This window comes from Candidozyma haemuli (assembly GCF_002926055.2).
Source record: "Candidozyma haemuli strain B11899 chromosome Unknown C_2014730914, whole genome shotgun sequence".
Lineage (NCBI taxonomy): Eukaryota > Fungi > Ascomycota > Pichiomycetes > Serinales > Metschnikowiaceae > Candidozyma > Candidozyma haemuli.
This window is the reverse complement of record NW_020289904.1, coordinates 1,416,850-1,430,422: the sequence shown is the minus strand read 5'-3', so window position 1 is coordinate 1,430,422 and position 13,573 is coordinate 1,416,850. Positions and strand designations below refer to the sequence as shown.

Genomic DNA, 13,573 nt, shown 5'->3' with positions numbered 1-13,573 from the left:
TTGATTTATTATAGACGGGCGACTCTTCGCTTTTGTATTTTTGTATCGCTCAAGTTTTCCCATCCACGATTTTTTGCAACCATTTCTCATTCACAGAATTGTAGCCATTTTACTTCATCAAGCATGTGGCCGAATTATCTTAATAATCCTAGCACTGGAAATCATAGAAGCCACTCTCTGTCCTTACTTCATCAAGCGGATGAATTTGTGGAGATCGATCTAGTTGATTCGACTGCCACGGGATCTAGAAAGCCAGGACGCACTGAATCTATATGGTCGGCCTGGTACAAGAGAGGCCAATCACTCGGGGCTCTCATAAGCCCAACGAGGCAAAATGATACATCCGATACGTTGAATCTGAATTTGGATAGTGATACTGACTACTCCAGAAGCCCTTACTTCATTCCATCGAAGGTTGAGAGTGTGAGCCCAATGGAAGAAACAAGGAGCAAAAAAGAGTCCCTCAATGATCCAAGCAAGTCCAAACTGTCATCACTCATATGGGCCCATTCAGGGGGTTACCAGATTAACTGGTCGCCCTCGATCACACCGCCTGTTCCAGCTGTTTTCCCACAAACTAGCAAATTGCAAACAGACGAAAGCTCAGCTAGTGGCTCTTGCTTTACACCCAATGATACCGCTCTGCCCGGGTTGGAAACGCCATGGCACATCAATGGTTCATCAACCAGCTATGGAAAAGTAATGGTCCCACCAAAGGTTCATCTCAGAGAGCACGCTACTTCAGTCGGAGATGACGAGAATAAGACAAGTAGGGTTATCGATGGACAGCTTGCCACCAGTTATCTTAAGCATTTGTTTCTCGAGAAGAAGCTACTCCAAGACAAAAAGCATAGACCATTTGTTGACAAAGCTAACGGAGGCTTCCCACTTTCAATGTTGATCGAGTTGCCTACATTGAGATCACTTTTTAAAGAGAACACCGAAGCTCTTGAAGCCTTTATCGGCACCTTTTGTCACGAGTTCTTGGAAGTTGTCTATGAAGAGCAGTCGTGCGTCAGACTGAAAGACTGGCCGGATTGGGTGATGGAGATAAATTGAAACAACTGAGTAGGCTTAATTATCATTCGGAACCATATCTATCTAGTAGACTGCGTTTGCGCTTCTCTCCCGCCTCTTTCTTCTTTTTATCTTCCTCCTTCTTTTTCATCATCATTAGTGTCGGGCTCGCTTCGACACTGAACCCTAGCTCGACTGGTACTGTAGTATCCACGGCCTCTGCACTGGGATTACTTAGATCTGCAAGTTGTTTTTGGTAGAGTTCTCTCAGTTTCTGCAGTTCATACTGCTTGTTTTGTTCCCAGGCGAATTGTTGCATCTGATTTAAGTCTCGTTCATCCTTACTTATCTGTCTCACAAAGTCCGAATCATCGTTTGCAATTCCACGGGTAGAGTCTTTCCCAATTCTGATCTTTCCACCCTCGTTGGCATTAATCGCCAATATATAAGCTGGAGTGTACTTGCGTTCCCTGATAGATCGTTCCACTGGGTCTTCAACGAAGCCTTTAGTGAATTCTTTCCTATCAATACCAAGCTCTTGTAATTCTAGCTCATAGTCAGTATCGTCACTATCATCTGGGGCATTTGTCTGGGGTTTCTTGGACTTCTTGATGGAGTCCCATTTGGAGAAGATCTCATCCCACTCGGCCGCATCGTAACCGTGCCAGCGGTCCCTCTTAGCAGCAAAATCACCTTCATCCTCCTTGAGCTTAACGCCATCTACCACTTTGAAAGTATCATTGATACCTGTGCCAGCCAGAGGACCTCCCTGCTCTATGGATGAGTCTGTGGGGTCCCTTCGTTGATGCCTGAACGCATCGTTGCTAGTGTCCTGCAATTCACGATAATACCATGGAACATTCAGAATAAACTTGGGAATGTACAGGTTATCGTTTCCAGTCATTGGTTGTGTTGATAGGTATGAGAAGGTAACATCTAGAGACTGGCGATGATACTGCGCACTCGCCATATAACTACTAGGAGGTAGCTATCTACAGAAGTCAATGCACAATGTTTGTTTTCTATAATACAGATGCTATAAGCTTTACAGGCCACTCAAAATCCGGTCCACTCTTCGTCGTCGGAGTCATTAGACGTCTCCTTCTCTACTACGCTCCATTCTTGCAACCTCTCATCAGCGAGAAGCTCTTTACACTTCTCTCTTAAAGGCTTGAATTTAGCCTCTTTGGCGGTACTCTCGAAAGGAACCAACATTTTCTTGATTGGAGTTTTAGCAAGAATAGCCTTCTTCTTCTCAGCCACGTCATCATCGGCTGCTTCTTTGGAGTCCTTCTTGTCCTCAGCCTCCTCTTCTTTCTCTTCCTCATCTTCCTCATCATCTTCCTCATCATCTTCCTCGGCTTCTTCATTATAGTCTCTGAAGTCTTTAAATATAACATACTCAATCTCATCGAGGAAGAGATCGACGATATGGTAAGAAAGAGCCTTTGGCATTTTAGGATCATCGCTCAAAGGAAGAGCGTGCAAGACAGATAAGAAGTTATCTAGTTGCTCTTCTTGCCATTCAGATGCCTCTAAACGGAAAAGCTGGTGTCTAATCACTCTTCTAATCAACATCAAGTACTTATCGATTCTCCACTTATCGATAGTTGGCCATTCCTTAGAAATGACTAGCCAAAATGCCTCATGAAAGTCCTTTAAATTCTCTTCTGGAATCACCTCGCTGTAAAGTTTTCCAATGTTACCAGCTAATCCCTGCTGGGGAATTGGCTTGTCACAGTACCACATGGAGAAGTAGAGACCTTTCCAGAGCTTCTCGAACTCAACTAGGTCAAGGCCCTTTGACTCCTTATGTTTGAGAAAATTTTTGAGAGCCTGAAAAGCTGCCAGTCTGACAGCAGCATCATTATGAGCCAACTTTCTTACGAAAGTGTTGGTGTTGCTCAGCATTGGTTGTATGTGCTTGTTGAAGAGATAGAGGGCATCTCCATCGCATCTTGGTGGAAAAGTGCGTTACAGCCAAACGCTACACGTGACTACACATACTATTCTTGTGCTTACATCAACGAGCTAAAGAGGGACTTAGAAGCAGCTGAAATAGTCCATAAGATCATTAAAACTTAAATGATTCCATAACCTGCCCACTTCCTCTCTTCTTCACTCAGTTCCGTATGTTATATCCGAAATTTATTGTTACAAAATCAGAAAACGCCGAGACGTCTCATGTGCTAAAGAAGTAAACATTGATATTCATCAAGCACATCAGAAGCTGGATTAGACAATCAAGTATCTGATAGGAATGTGCAATAACTTGACGGCGTATCCAACGACGCCCATCATGACGAAACCAACACCAACAGCTCTGACGATCTTAAGGTATTCTGCAAAGTTAGTAATCGAGTTGATTATGAAATAGGCTCTTGATTTGACTAGGCAAAGGGTCATCATGATTGTGCCACTTATCGTTGTTGGCCAGTCATCTATATCAGTCAACCTGTACTAAAGACAGATTGTTGAAATTTCACATACCCTTCTGGGTTGGCTTTTGGCACTTTCTGACGAAAGCAGAACCATCCTTGAAAAATTCAACAGGGACTTCCGCAAGCTTTTCGATTCCTTCAGCCATTATGTATGATACGTAGTATACCTAGGTTGGGGGATTTGAGTAAAAGACGCTCAGTGTTCTTTGGTGACGCGGGCGAGTTGGACGGCGCACTACCAAGTACGATAAATAATTCAGTCTGGGACGTCGCACTTAGTCCGTCTACAAGTTGCAAATGTTACCAGCGCTCAATGTCTGAGCAATGCAATGACTTCTATTTAAATTGGCAATTTTTTTAAATGAGGCCCAAAAAGTTTTCGTCATCTCCGTCTTCGTCATTCTGTTCTGTAGCATTGAGTTCCAAGTACCGGCTTTTTTGGTTCAGTACGTATTTCTTTAATGACGTCTCCATCTCTGCGTCTAGCGCCCATTTCCGGATCACAACCTCAATCACTTCAAGTTCGCCAGCGGTAGCCTTCAATTCAATGAGGGCTACGAGAGCATCCTCATAGTGTGTTCGAAGTCTTTCTGGGGCTTTCTTCCACACAGTGTTGAAACTACCAGCAGGTAAGTCCTTTTCATGAAGACATTGGGCAACAAGTTTGAGGTATTCGTAAAGTTTCGTTTCTTCTTTGCTGGCTTTGATAACAGAAAGGTATGCCACAAATGCTCTCATTGAATAGTTTGCTCCGGCTTCACGGTAGCACTTCCACAATTCTTCAATGAGTCTGGATCTTTGGTTCTTCAAGTCGGTCATAAAAGTCAAGAAGCCTTCGTAGTCGAAATCCGGCGACTTTTTGGCGAGTTCTAATACGAATTTGCCTTGTTCGTCTTTTTCAACTCTTGCATCGGTCTTGCAAATGAAGTATTCAAGAGACTTGTTTTCAGAAACACGAGTGGTGAATTCGGCCCAGTCAAAAAGTTGACCCCAAAATTCATCTGACTCTTTGCTCAAGTCAATGCCATAGTTTTCCTGGAAAGCGTTCATGTAAAGCATACTCTTCACAACTTGACCGTTGTAAACTAACGAGACGACGATACTCCGCAAGGTATCGATATCTGGGTAACATGGATCGTCAATGTCGAGCTTCTTGTGCAGCTGAATAATCTGTCCTTTCTCATCGATTCCCCATACTTCTTCAATGAATTTGTAAATCTGAGCAGTATCCTTGGAGCTTGCAATAGAGCCAATGATAGAGCCCAAGAGGGTTTTGTCGAAATTCAACATGCTGTTACCCAGCATGAGATGCTGTTTTTTAGCGTATTCGCTAAAGGTCCTGTGCCATTCCACTTCAGATGTATGGTATGGTTTGACAGGCTTCCTGAAGGCGGTATTAGTTTCCTTACTGGTAGCAGACCAATTTTTTGGAAGTCCATTACCGTAGACAAGAAACCTAAGTATCCACAAGTTATAGGTCATCTTCAGATAGACTTCGTCGTCGGGGTATCTTTGTTCAAGTCTTTCAAACCATTTGGAAGCTAAGTCCAATTTATTGTTGTTCAATTCAAGCAGAATTAAGTTTTCGTAATCTTTCATGGTCAAGTCGTAATCAGTTTCTCCTAAAGAACGTCTCTTTTCTCTCAGATAAATGTAATCTTCTTCAGAATCGGGGAACAATAAGCGAGAATAAATCTTTCTTACGCTATAAAGCACCTCCTTTGCTAGGTCCTGCTGTTCAGTGGGGGAGTACCGTTTCTCATAGGCCAGGTACTCATACTGGCCATGCAAGAGAATTCCCTGCCACTTAACAATGGCCTCTAGGATATATGGCACGAGCTTAAGAAAGTCGTCATTAGTAACGCGCTTAGCACCCTTGTCTTGTAACCACGTAAGCAAAAGCTTTAGTAGTACACTTCTCGAACCGAGATTTATGAGTCGCGTAACCTCCAGTTGAAGCATGAGAGAACGCAGTTTGGTTGGTCTATGGGCTGGCACAAAAGACGACTTGGATGAAAGCAGGTCAACATATCTGCTGGATGGTGTCTTTTGCAAAATGTCGGCTATACTTGGAATATGCTTGTGGGAGACGTTTTCCTGGTGTGACTGATCTGGGGAAGCCAGAGCGGCCTTAGCGACTCCATTCATGGAAAAAGACCGACTCGTAACATTATGGAGGTGTTCTAGGTTTCGAACACCACGCAAATGGCCACGAATCATGGGTTTGATGTTTTCTTCTTGGTTTGCAAAGTGCGATATATGAACGCTTGTTCTAGCGTGGTCCAACGGTTTTTTTTTTTCAGCATTCGCAGTACTAACTACAACTACATCAAACGACACGTGACCGAGTCGACGGCTTTGGTACCAGGATAAGTTTCTATTGAAGATCATAAATAGGAAGCCAATGTCATTTAAAGCTTTGGAGGCATACCGGCGGTGATACCACCGACAAGGTTGATGGAATTGTACTCGGCAATGTTGGCCAAGCCTTGCTCGTGAGTACCACCATTGACCATGTACTGGATAGAGTCCTTTGTACCCTTGATGGCCCACTGTGCGTTACCGTTGATCAGCAGGCCCAATTCAAGACAACGCTCAACACCAGTCTTCAAGTCAGGAACAACTTCAGAGACGAAGCCCAAGTCCAAGGCATCCTTGGCACCAAAGACATCACCAGTCAAGGCCAACTGATACATCTTAGACTTGTTGTTGACAAGGTTGGTCATTCTCTGCAAAGAACCCATGTCAGCGACAATACCGATCTTGATTTCTCTAATGGACATCTTGACACCCTCAACTGCCAATCTGATGGTACAGGCGGAGGCAATATCCAAAGCCAAACCGTAGGAGACACCGTTCAAAAGAGCAATGGTAGGAGTGCTCATTCTAGCTGGCTTGGTGATAGCATCCTGGAAGTCAATAATGTGCTTGTACATGAACTTCTTCTTGTTCTCGAAGCTCCAGTCCTCCTTTCCATTCATCAAGGACATGGCAGCCTTCAAGTTCAAACCACTGGAGAAAGCCTTCTCAACCTTTGAAGAAATCAAAATGATGTTGGTGCTTGGATCGGAGTCCAACCAGTCGAGAATGGCATGGTAGGCTCTCCAGTCTTCTTCAGTGAAGGCATTGAGTGTCTTGGGGTTGTTGTACTGGACGTGAATGAAACCAGGTTCAACCTCGCTGACCACCCACTTGGTGTATTCTTCGAAAATGCTGCTGTCGAAAGCCATCTTTGGTTAGGAAAAAGAAGATAAGGAGGATGAAGTGTTGATATATATCAGTTGTATCTCCGTGCTACCCCACAGCATTTTGGCCCGAGGGAGTTTTTCCGCACATGAATTTATGCGCACTTGTGTAACCTTCCAATTAAACGACATAACGTCCCGAGGGAGTTGAAGAATCGTCTTTTGAGGCCGATTCCAAGCCTTCGATGATTTTTTGACGAAGCAATTTGTTGGCATCTCTTACTGCGTTCTCTGTTAATCCTTCAACAAGCAAGTATAGCTTGGGCGGCGCGGGAACTTCTTTTCCACCGGCCTTGATTGTAGTGGGCACCTTGCTTCCAGGAGGATAAAACTGACCCTTGTTCGTGATGGATGTAGAAGTATGCTCTGTCACTTCAGATAAATTATCGGCATTGACAACATGCCATCTGGCAGATTGTGGAAGGTCGTTGATAACAACTCTAGAATGGAACTTGCACCTATCAGGACCAGTAGACTCGCTCGCTCTTCCCTCAACGACATCAAACTCAGGCAAGTCAACCCCATTGACGGACTTTGCGTTATCCAGTAATGCTGGTCTTTCAGTGGCAACGGAAATAGGACTATCGCGGGACTTATCTTGATCTGCATTGTCCATGGCATAGATACTTCTTTCCATCTTCATATTGGTGTCTCGTTTCTCATCAAGCTTGCTAAGTCCTTTGCCGCCAAAACCAAAGTGGAATTTTTCTTTCCCATCCTTGACTTTCAGGAGGAATTTATCTGAAATTTCGATGAGTCTTGCGTCGATCTCTTCTTCAGGATACTTGCTTAGCCTCAATGCTTTCACCAAATCAGCTATGGGACGTTCTTGAGACGATGTTACAAAGGTGTAAGCGTCTCCTTCTTGACCTGCTCTCCCTGTTCTACCAACACGGTGTACGTAATCTTCCATATGACTGGGAGGGTCGAAATTAATGACCAAATCAAGACCTTTGACATCCAATCCTCTTGCAGCCACCGATGTTGCAATCAAAGTATCAACTCCACTATCTTTTTCCGAAAACTCCTTGATGGCATATTTCCTATCAATCTGCTCTTTGCCACCATGAATTGTTGAGCTTTGTAGACCTTTGGCTAATAATTTCACAAGAAGCTGATCTGCTGAGTCTTGTTTTTCGACGAACACAAGCTTTTTCACCAGAGAATAACTTTTTAGAAGTTCTTGCAACCTGGTGAACTTATTTTCGAATATATCAGCTGCAGTGGCATTATCATCGCTTTCGAATAATTCGACATGCTGCTTGATTTCTGATGCAACCACACTGATTCCACCGACGACAATCTCAATCGGATTGTGAAGCGTATCTCTAGCCAACGATTCCATCTTCCTAGCGAAAGTGGCAGAAAACAACACGCATTGCTTGTCTGGCCGAACCTGGGAGAAGATCTTTTTTATTTGGGGTTCAAAGCCAAAATCGAACATTCTATCCGCTTCATCAAGCACGACGAATGTGACTCGTCTTAGATTGCAAACACGACCATTGTTCGTGGCTAGCAAATCAATCAAACGACCAGGAGTAGAAACAACGATCTGTACGCCTTTTTTGAGCTCTGCAATCTGTGGTTCAATGGAAGACCCACCATAACAACAAGCTGCTGTTAACCCTAGCTTCTTGGTAAATATGGTAAGCTGACGATAGATTTGCTGAGCAAGCTCTCTAGTCGGCGACATGAGAATGGCAATAGGACCGTCTCCTTCCTGCAAGGGCGGTTGATCTTGGACATGTCGAAGGAGTGGTAGCACAAATGCGAGGGTCTTTCCTGAGCCTGTCTTCGCTATAGCTAGCATATCCCTACCAGAAAGTATGACAGGTAAAGCTTGACATTGCACTCCGGTGGGAGCTTTGAACTGTAGTTTGTTCTCTATAACTGTGTTTATCACAGAGGAAAAGCCTAACTGGGACCACTTCCAAACTGGACGAGGACAGTTCTTTCCCTTAACTTTGATGCCATCCATGTTCGTTCTAATTTCCAGAACCTCATCTTCACTGAGCAGACTCACTTCCAGCGTTTCCACATAGAAGTCTTTCTTGAATTCCATGTAGTCAATCTGACTATGGTCCACAGTTGCCAATTCTTTACCAGTTTGCATTGCCTTCAACTGAAGAGCACGTAAAGGATCCTCGTCGTCATCTTCTTCACCCAGACTGTCTTCCAGAGCAACTGCTTCATTTGTACCATTCGCTGGTTCACTTGCATCTTCGGCAAGATTTTCTAAGAAAGCATCAAGCGCATCCTCTTCCGTATTAGCCTTCTTTTCCTCGTTGGAAGTAGGTTTCGATAGAGTGGGTGCTTTGAACTTCTTGACATGCGTATCATCCTCTGCCTCATCATCACTGAACACCCTCCTTTTTTTTAATGGAGAAGACTTGTGGATTGTATTAAGAACCCTAAAAGGTTTAGGTTTATTCTTTACAGGCTCTTCAACCGCCACTTCACCTTTCTCTCGTTTACGTTTCCATTCTTGTAGTTTGTTCTGGCGGTTCGTCTGTTCCTCAGTATTACTAGACTCTTGCGATTGTAGTTTCTTCTTCTTCCATTCCTCGAGCTTTCGAAGTCTTTCCTGACGACGTTGCTCTTCTGGACTAGGTGAAATTGTCTCCAGCACATCTTTTACCTCATTGTTGTTTGATGCTTCTGAGCTGGATACACCTGGAGATTGGGACTTTCTCTCCTTCCATTTCGCCAACTGTGCCTGGCGCTGCCTTAGTTTTTCATCTTTGGATACTGCTTCCGACATGAGTTAGTTAATGTTATTGATAAAATGGTATAAAATATCGAACCTTTTATAATACACTGTTGTGATGCTTGAGTGTGGAGTTTTGTTACTATGCGCGATGTGATGTGCTTTGCGATGCAAGAGTACTGTCACTATGTACGTACGTTCTATAAGCGAGGTTTATAATATAAACGCATTTTTATTATCTCAATCACAAGTTTGTCGTTACAGTCACGGTTTGTGAATTGAGCAAAAGGGTTGGTGGCAAGTTATCCAACCATATGGCAAGACTGTTAGTGTAATCTAAAGAGGCATCATCGTCTAAATGAGTACCTATGATCGGGGCAGGGAGCGTAGAGAATATCACTGCAGTGCTCCCATCTCCCGAGATTTTTCTCATGAGCTCGTTGAGGATTATATGTTGCCCCTTTGCTGGTAAATCATTGAAAGTGAGGTTCTTCAACTCATCCTGAAGTTGCCTCAGGGTCAATTTTCGTTCTGATTTTTGTCCTTCGCTACCCGTCTCTTCGAGTAGATCGAGACTCTCATCAGCTAGTTCGTCATCGGCTTCCGAAAGGAACTTTGGCGATTTTATGTGTTCGTTGATATCGTTATGGGCAATCACAGATGGCACCCTCTTCATAGCTGGCCTTGTGTTGCCAGCGGAGAAATTGAGGAAGCTTTCGTTGCGAGAAATAGGAGTCCTTGTACCATGGCCAGGTTGCCTGGATTCCTTTGTAGGGTCTTTCGAGCCTTCCTCGTCCTCAACAAAACGAATCAGCGGCTTGTTGTTATCCTCATCGTCACCTTCGTCATCAGCAGGCACCAGCGGTTCTTCCTCTTCTTCTTCATCTCTAACCTTCGATTGGGGAATCTTCACTGACAGGAAATTAGGCCTAAGATTAGACATAGATGACCTCACGGATAGCTGGTCAGATGAAACTGCACCCGCTGATGTTTTGTACTTGGCCAAAAGTGCATGCCTAGCTTTGTTGATGTTATCCTTCTGTGGTAGTCTCTGTTGACTGGCCGCAGTTGTTGTCGTCGGAATATCTTTGACAGACAACTGTTCGGTCGGGGAAGCTTCCAACGTTTGGGGTTCTGGAGTATGTATTTCTGGAGTACGCTGCTGGCTGGTGTTATTACCCGAAGAGCTATGCATACTTTCCTCCAAATCACTGTCACTGCTATCTTCAGACTCATATGAAAAGAAGCTATCGCCTCCCTGTGCCTTCATGTTGAAGGAAAGGGATAGTCCTTGACCATGCAAATTCGACAAAGTATACCGTCTATTGTTCTTAAGGCTTGGACCGGTAACAGGCGAGTTATTATTGTTCGTAAGATTGAACAGCACTGGATCATATTTCCTTTCATCACTGATATGAATTGACTTCAGCTTCTTGTCATTCAGTTTTCTTTGCAACTTCTGCTTTTGAATCTGTCTTAAAGACTCCCTGGCATCACGGAGGTTTTTCCACCATTGGTCACCGTGAAGGATGTGGTTTATGTGATTGAATTCAGATTGGGTAGCAGGCGTGACGCTGTAGCCCTTCACCAAAAAGTTGTATGTCTGGAGGAATCCATCCTCGAAGCATTTCACAACAGTCTCCGCATCAATTCTCAATGAACTAAGTAGATCTTTAAGTCTTGATAATTCCTCCTCAACTTCATTGGCGCTTTCAACAAACACTATAATACGCAAGGTATATCCGTTTAAATCCCATTCGTCAACAGTGGAAAGAATAGATCCAAGCTGGAGGATCAAAGTGTATGTATCGAAATTCGTAGACATCACCGATTTGCCATCATCCATCAAACAAATAGATGACATCTGTATCGGGTAAAGATCGATGTATTTCTTTTCGTCGCCTTGCTTACTTCTCTTGAACCATTTCCGGCCTTTCAACGTCGGTAACTCTAATCGAGAGAAGTTGCCCGCAACAGCAACGGTAGCCTGCATTATAATCAAGTCTTCGACTATCTGAACCCATTGGTTTACCGAAACTTTCCTTTCCTTTCTACATTCATCTGTGGGCAAATGAAGCTGGGATAACGATCTTTCCTCCTGTTTCAACGGTAATTCGACACCGTGCTTCTGTGAATCGTAGAAACCAAGAACTGTAATGTTTGGACGCATACCGCCCAAACCCGATCCGAGAAAGACATTTCTGACACCCCATGGAAGGGAAGGACCAATTGCAATCTGTACAAAAGCTTTGATTTTTGCCATATCTCTGAGCTTAGTCCATGCATTTTTTTGCTTACGTATCTCCTTAAAGGAAGACACATTGAACTCGGAATTCACTTCATCATTGTTGGCTCCAGAATCATCGCTCATCATAACAACATGTCCTAGGATATACAAACCACCTTTCTTCAAGTGATTACAGAACGTGATCAAATTCCAAGAAGTCCTTGGATTGTCACATAGAAGCAATATCTGTGGCCTCCAGTACTTAACACTCATGTTTAGCTTTAAACGAAGCAAATACTTTCTTACCTGGTGGTAGATCAAAAGCTGAGAAATATCACCAAAATTCAGTGGTGGGGTGGTATAATGGATAATCATGATGAGGAATATCAAAAACACAATAACGGATGTCGCCGATACGCCATCAACCAAGTACATGGCGAGCACAGACACCAAACCTCCTGCGAAAGCAGTTTTGGAACTAAAGTATTTGAAGGAAGGTCTGAAGTTTGGAGCAGACCCAACCCTCAAGAGGAAACATGCAAGATTAGTTACCAAAAACGTCATGAGGAATGCCATTGTGATGAAGGTGGCGATTTGGTTAATGTCAGCAAAAAGAAACATCTGAGCAATAGACCATGTAAGCATGATCGCATATACCTGAGCTCTCTTCTTCTCTTTTGGCAGCTTACGAGCTGTGGAGAAGCATGATAAGCCGGGAATGATTTTGTCAACAGCAATGGCGTTGAGTACTGTAGACGCACCAACAACGCCCATGATGACGGAGAATAAGGAGGTCGAAACCTCACCTATTATGATGATTAAACCATTCATGTTAACAGTCTGCATGATCTTGATGTCTCTGTGGAATAATTCCCTAGGCACAGAAGCTCCCAATGATACAATGACCAAGAAATAGAGAACAAAACTGATGCCCAATGCATACAACGTTCCACGGGGAATCGAGCGAGAAGGGTTCTTAAGCTCACCAGACATCGATGCACCTGCAAAGATACCAGCAGTAGCAGGAAAGAAAATGCCAAAAAGATTCTTGAATGTCTCAGGTTCACCAGGCGGGAGCAAAGATCCAGCTGCTCCGCTTGTAAAATGAGGCCACAAGTTCTCCTGAATGGTCTTCCAAGAGACGCCAGAATACCATAAACCCTCATCAGGCGGTGACAAGGGGAATCCTGGTTTCACGACCAATGCTGATATTGGGATCAGAAGTGTACTCGTGGTGAGAAGGACAAAGAGCCAAAATGCCGTTTTTGACACCAATGAAGCACCAACAAGCGCAACACTAGTACACATCAAAAGCAAAATGGAGGAGTATAGCAACTGCCACCAGTAGGAGACCGGAAGTAACGGGTAAACGTCACCTTCGAGCTTGCCAAAGTTGACCAAAAGAGGTTCGATAAAACCCACCACGTTCAATGACGAATTCAAAATCTGACCAATAAAGAAGATAATACCAATAGCACCACCAAATTCAGGGCCTAGAGAACGGGAGATCATATAATAAGCACCCCCGCCTCTAACGGTACCGTTCGTTGAGATAGCACTGACAGACAAAACAGTCAAGATATCAATGACAAAGGACATCACTAGAAGTAAAATAGTGCCCAAAATACCCATCTGGCCAATGATAAAGCCAAATCTCAAGAACATCAAGATGGAAAGCACATTGAGCGTGGTGGGGAGAAACACTCCCTCAAAAGTGCCTAACTTGGCCTTCTTCACATTTCTAGTGTCATTATTAGTGGTTTCCACAGTAGCAGCAGGAATTCCAGGTAGCAGACTCGTGTTTTGATGCAGTAGGAGGGGCGAAGACTCGGACATTCAATGGAAGCACCGTGGTCTGTTGAGAATCATCAATTCAGATAGCCCAATGCGCGATGTATGGAGTATGCACCCGATAAGCAACCGAATCAGGAAGTAT

At 43.9% G+C, this 13,573-nt stretch overlaps 7 protein-coding genes across 7 annotated transcripts; 1 reads left to right on the top strand and 6 right to left on the bottom strand. All coding sequences in view use genetic code 12, as the record gives it.

The window, feature by feature from the left end:
- Positions 1–123: 123 nt before the first annotated feature.
- On the top strand, positions 124–1,059 carry CXQ85_002261 (uncharacterized protein; the record flags this gene model as incomplete). Its single annotated transcript, XM_025485945.1, has 1 exon — positions 124–1,059. The coding sequence occupies one exon, from the start codon at positions 124–126 to the stop codon at positions 1,057–1,059; it is 936 nt and encodes a 311-aa protein (XP_025341410.1).
- Positions 1,060–1,081: 22 nt separating this feature from the next.
- SLU7 (mRNA splicing protein) lies at positions 1,082–1,921 on the bottom strand (the record flags this gene model as incomplete). Its single annotated transcript, XM_025485944.1, has 1 exon — positions 1,082–1,921. The coding sequence occupies one exon, from the start codon at positions 1,919–1,921 to the stop codon at positions 1,082–1,084; it is 840 nt and encodes a 279-aa protein (XP_025341409.1).
- A 152-nt stretch (positions 1,922–2,073) lies between these two features.
- Positions 2,074–2,928, bottom strand: CXQ85_002259 (uncharacterized protein; the record flags this gene model as incomplete). The annotated part of the gene is made up of 1 exon (XM_025485943.1): positions 2,074–2,928. The coding sequence occupies one exon, from the start codon at positions 2,926–2,928 to the stop codon at positions 2,074–2,076; it is 855 nt and encodes a 284-aa protein (XP_025341408.1).
- An 887-nt stretch (positions 2,929–3,815) lies between these two features.
- On the bottom strand, positions 3,816–5,606 carry CXQ85_002258 (uncharacterized protein; the record flags this gene model as incomplete). The annotated part of the gene is made up of 1 exon (XM_025485942.1): positions 3,816–5,606. One exon carries the CDS (start codon positions 5,604–5,606, stop codon positions 3,816–3,818), a length of 1,791 nt encoding a protein of 596 aa, XP_025341407.1.
- Positions 5,607–5,869: 263 nt separating this feature from the next.
- Positions 5,870–6,688, bottom strand: CXQ85_002257 (uncharacterized protein; the record flags this gene model as incomplete). The annotated part of the gene is made up of 1 exon (XM_025485941.1): positions 5,870–6,688. The coding sequence occupies one exon, from the start codon at positions 6,686–6,688 to the stop codon at positions 5,870–5,872; it is 819 nt and encodes a 272-aa protein (XP_025341406.1).
- A 136-nt stretch (positions 6,689–6,824) lies between these two features.
- On the bottom strand, positions 6,825–9,464 carry PRP5 (DEAD-box RNA helicase; the record flags this gene model as incomplete). Its single annotated transcript, XM_025485940.1, has 1 exon — positions 6,825–9,464. The coding sequence occupies one exon, from the start codon at positions 9,462–9,464 to the stop codon at positions 6,825–6,827; it is 2,640 nt and encodes an 879-aa protein (XP_025341405.1).
- A 190-nt stretch (positions 9,465–9,654) lies between these two features.
- On the bottom strand, positions 9,655–13,473 carry CXQ85_002255 (uncharacterized protein; the record flags this gene model as incomplete). Its single annotated transcript, XM_025485939.1, has 1 exon — positions 9,655–13,473. The coding sequence occupies one exon, from the start codon at positions 13,471–13,473 to the stop codon at positions 9,655–9,657; it is 3,819 nt and encodes a 1,272-aa protein (XP_025341404.1).
- Between the last annotated feature and the right edge of the window lie 100 nt (positions 13,474–13,573).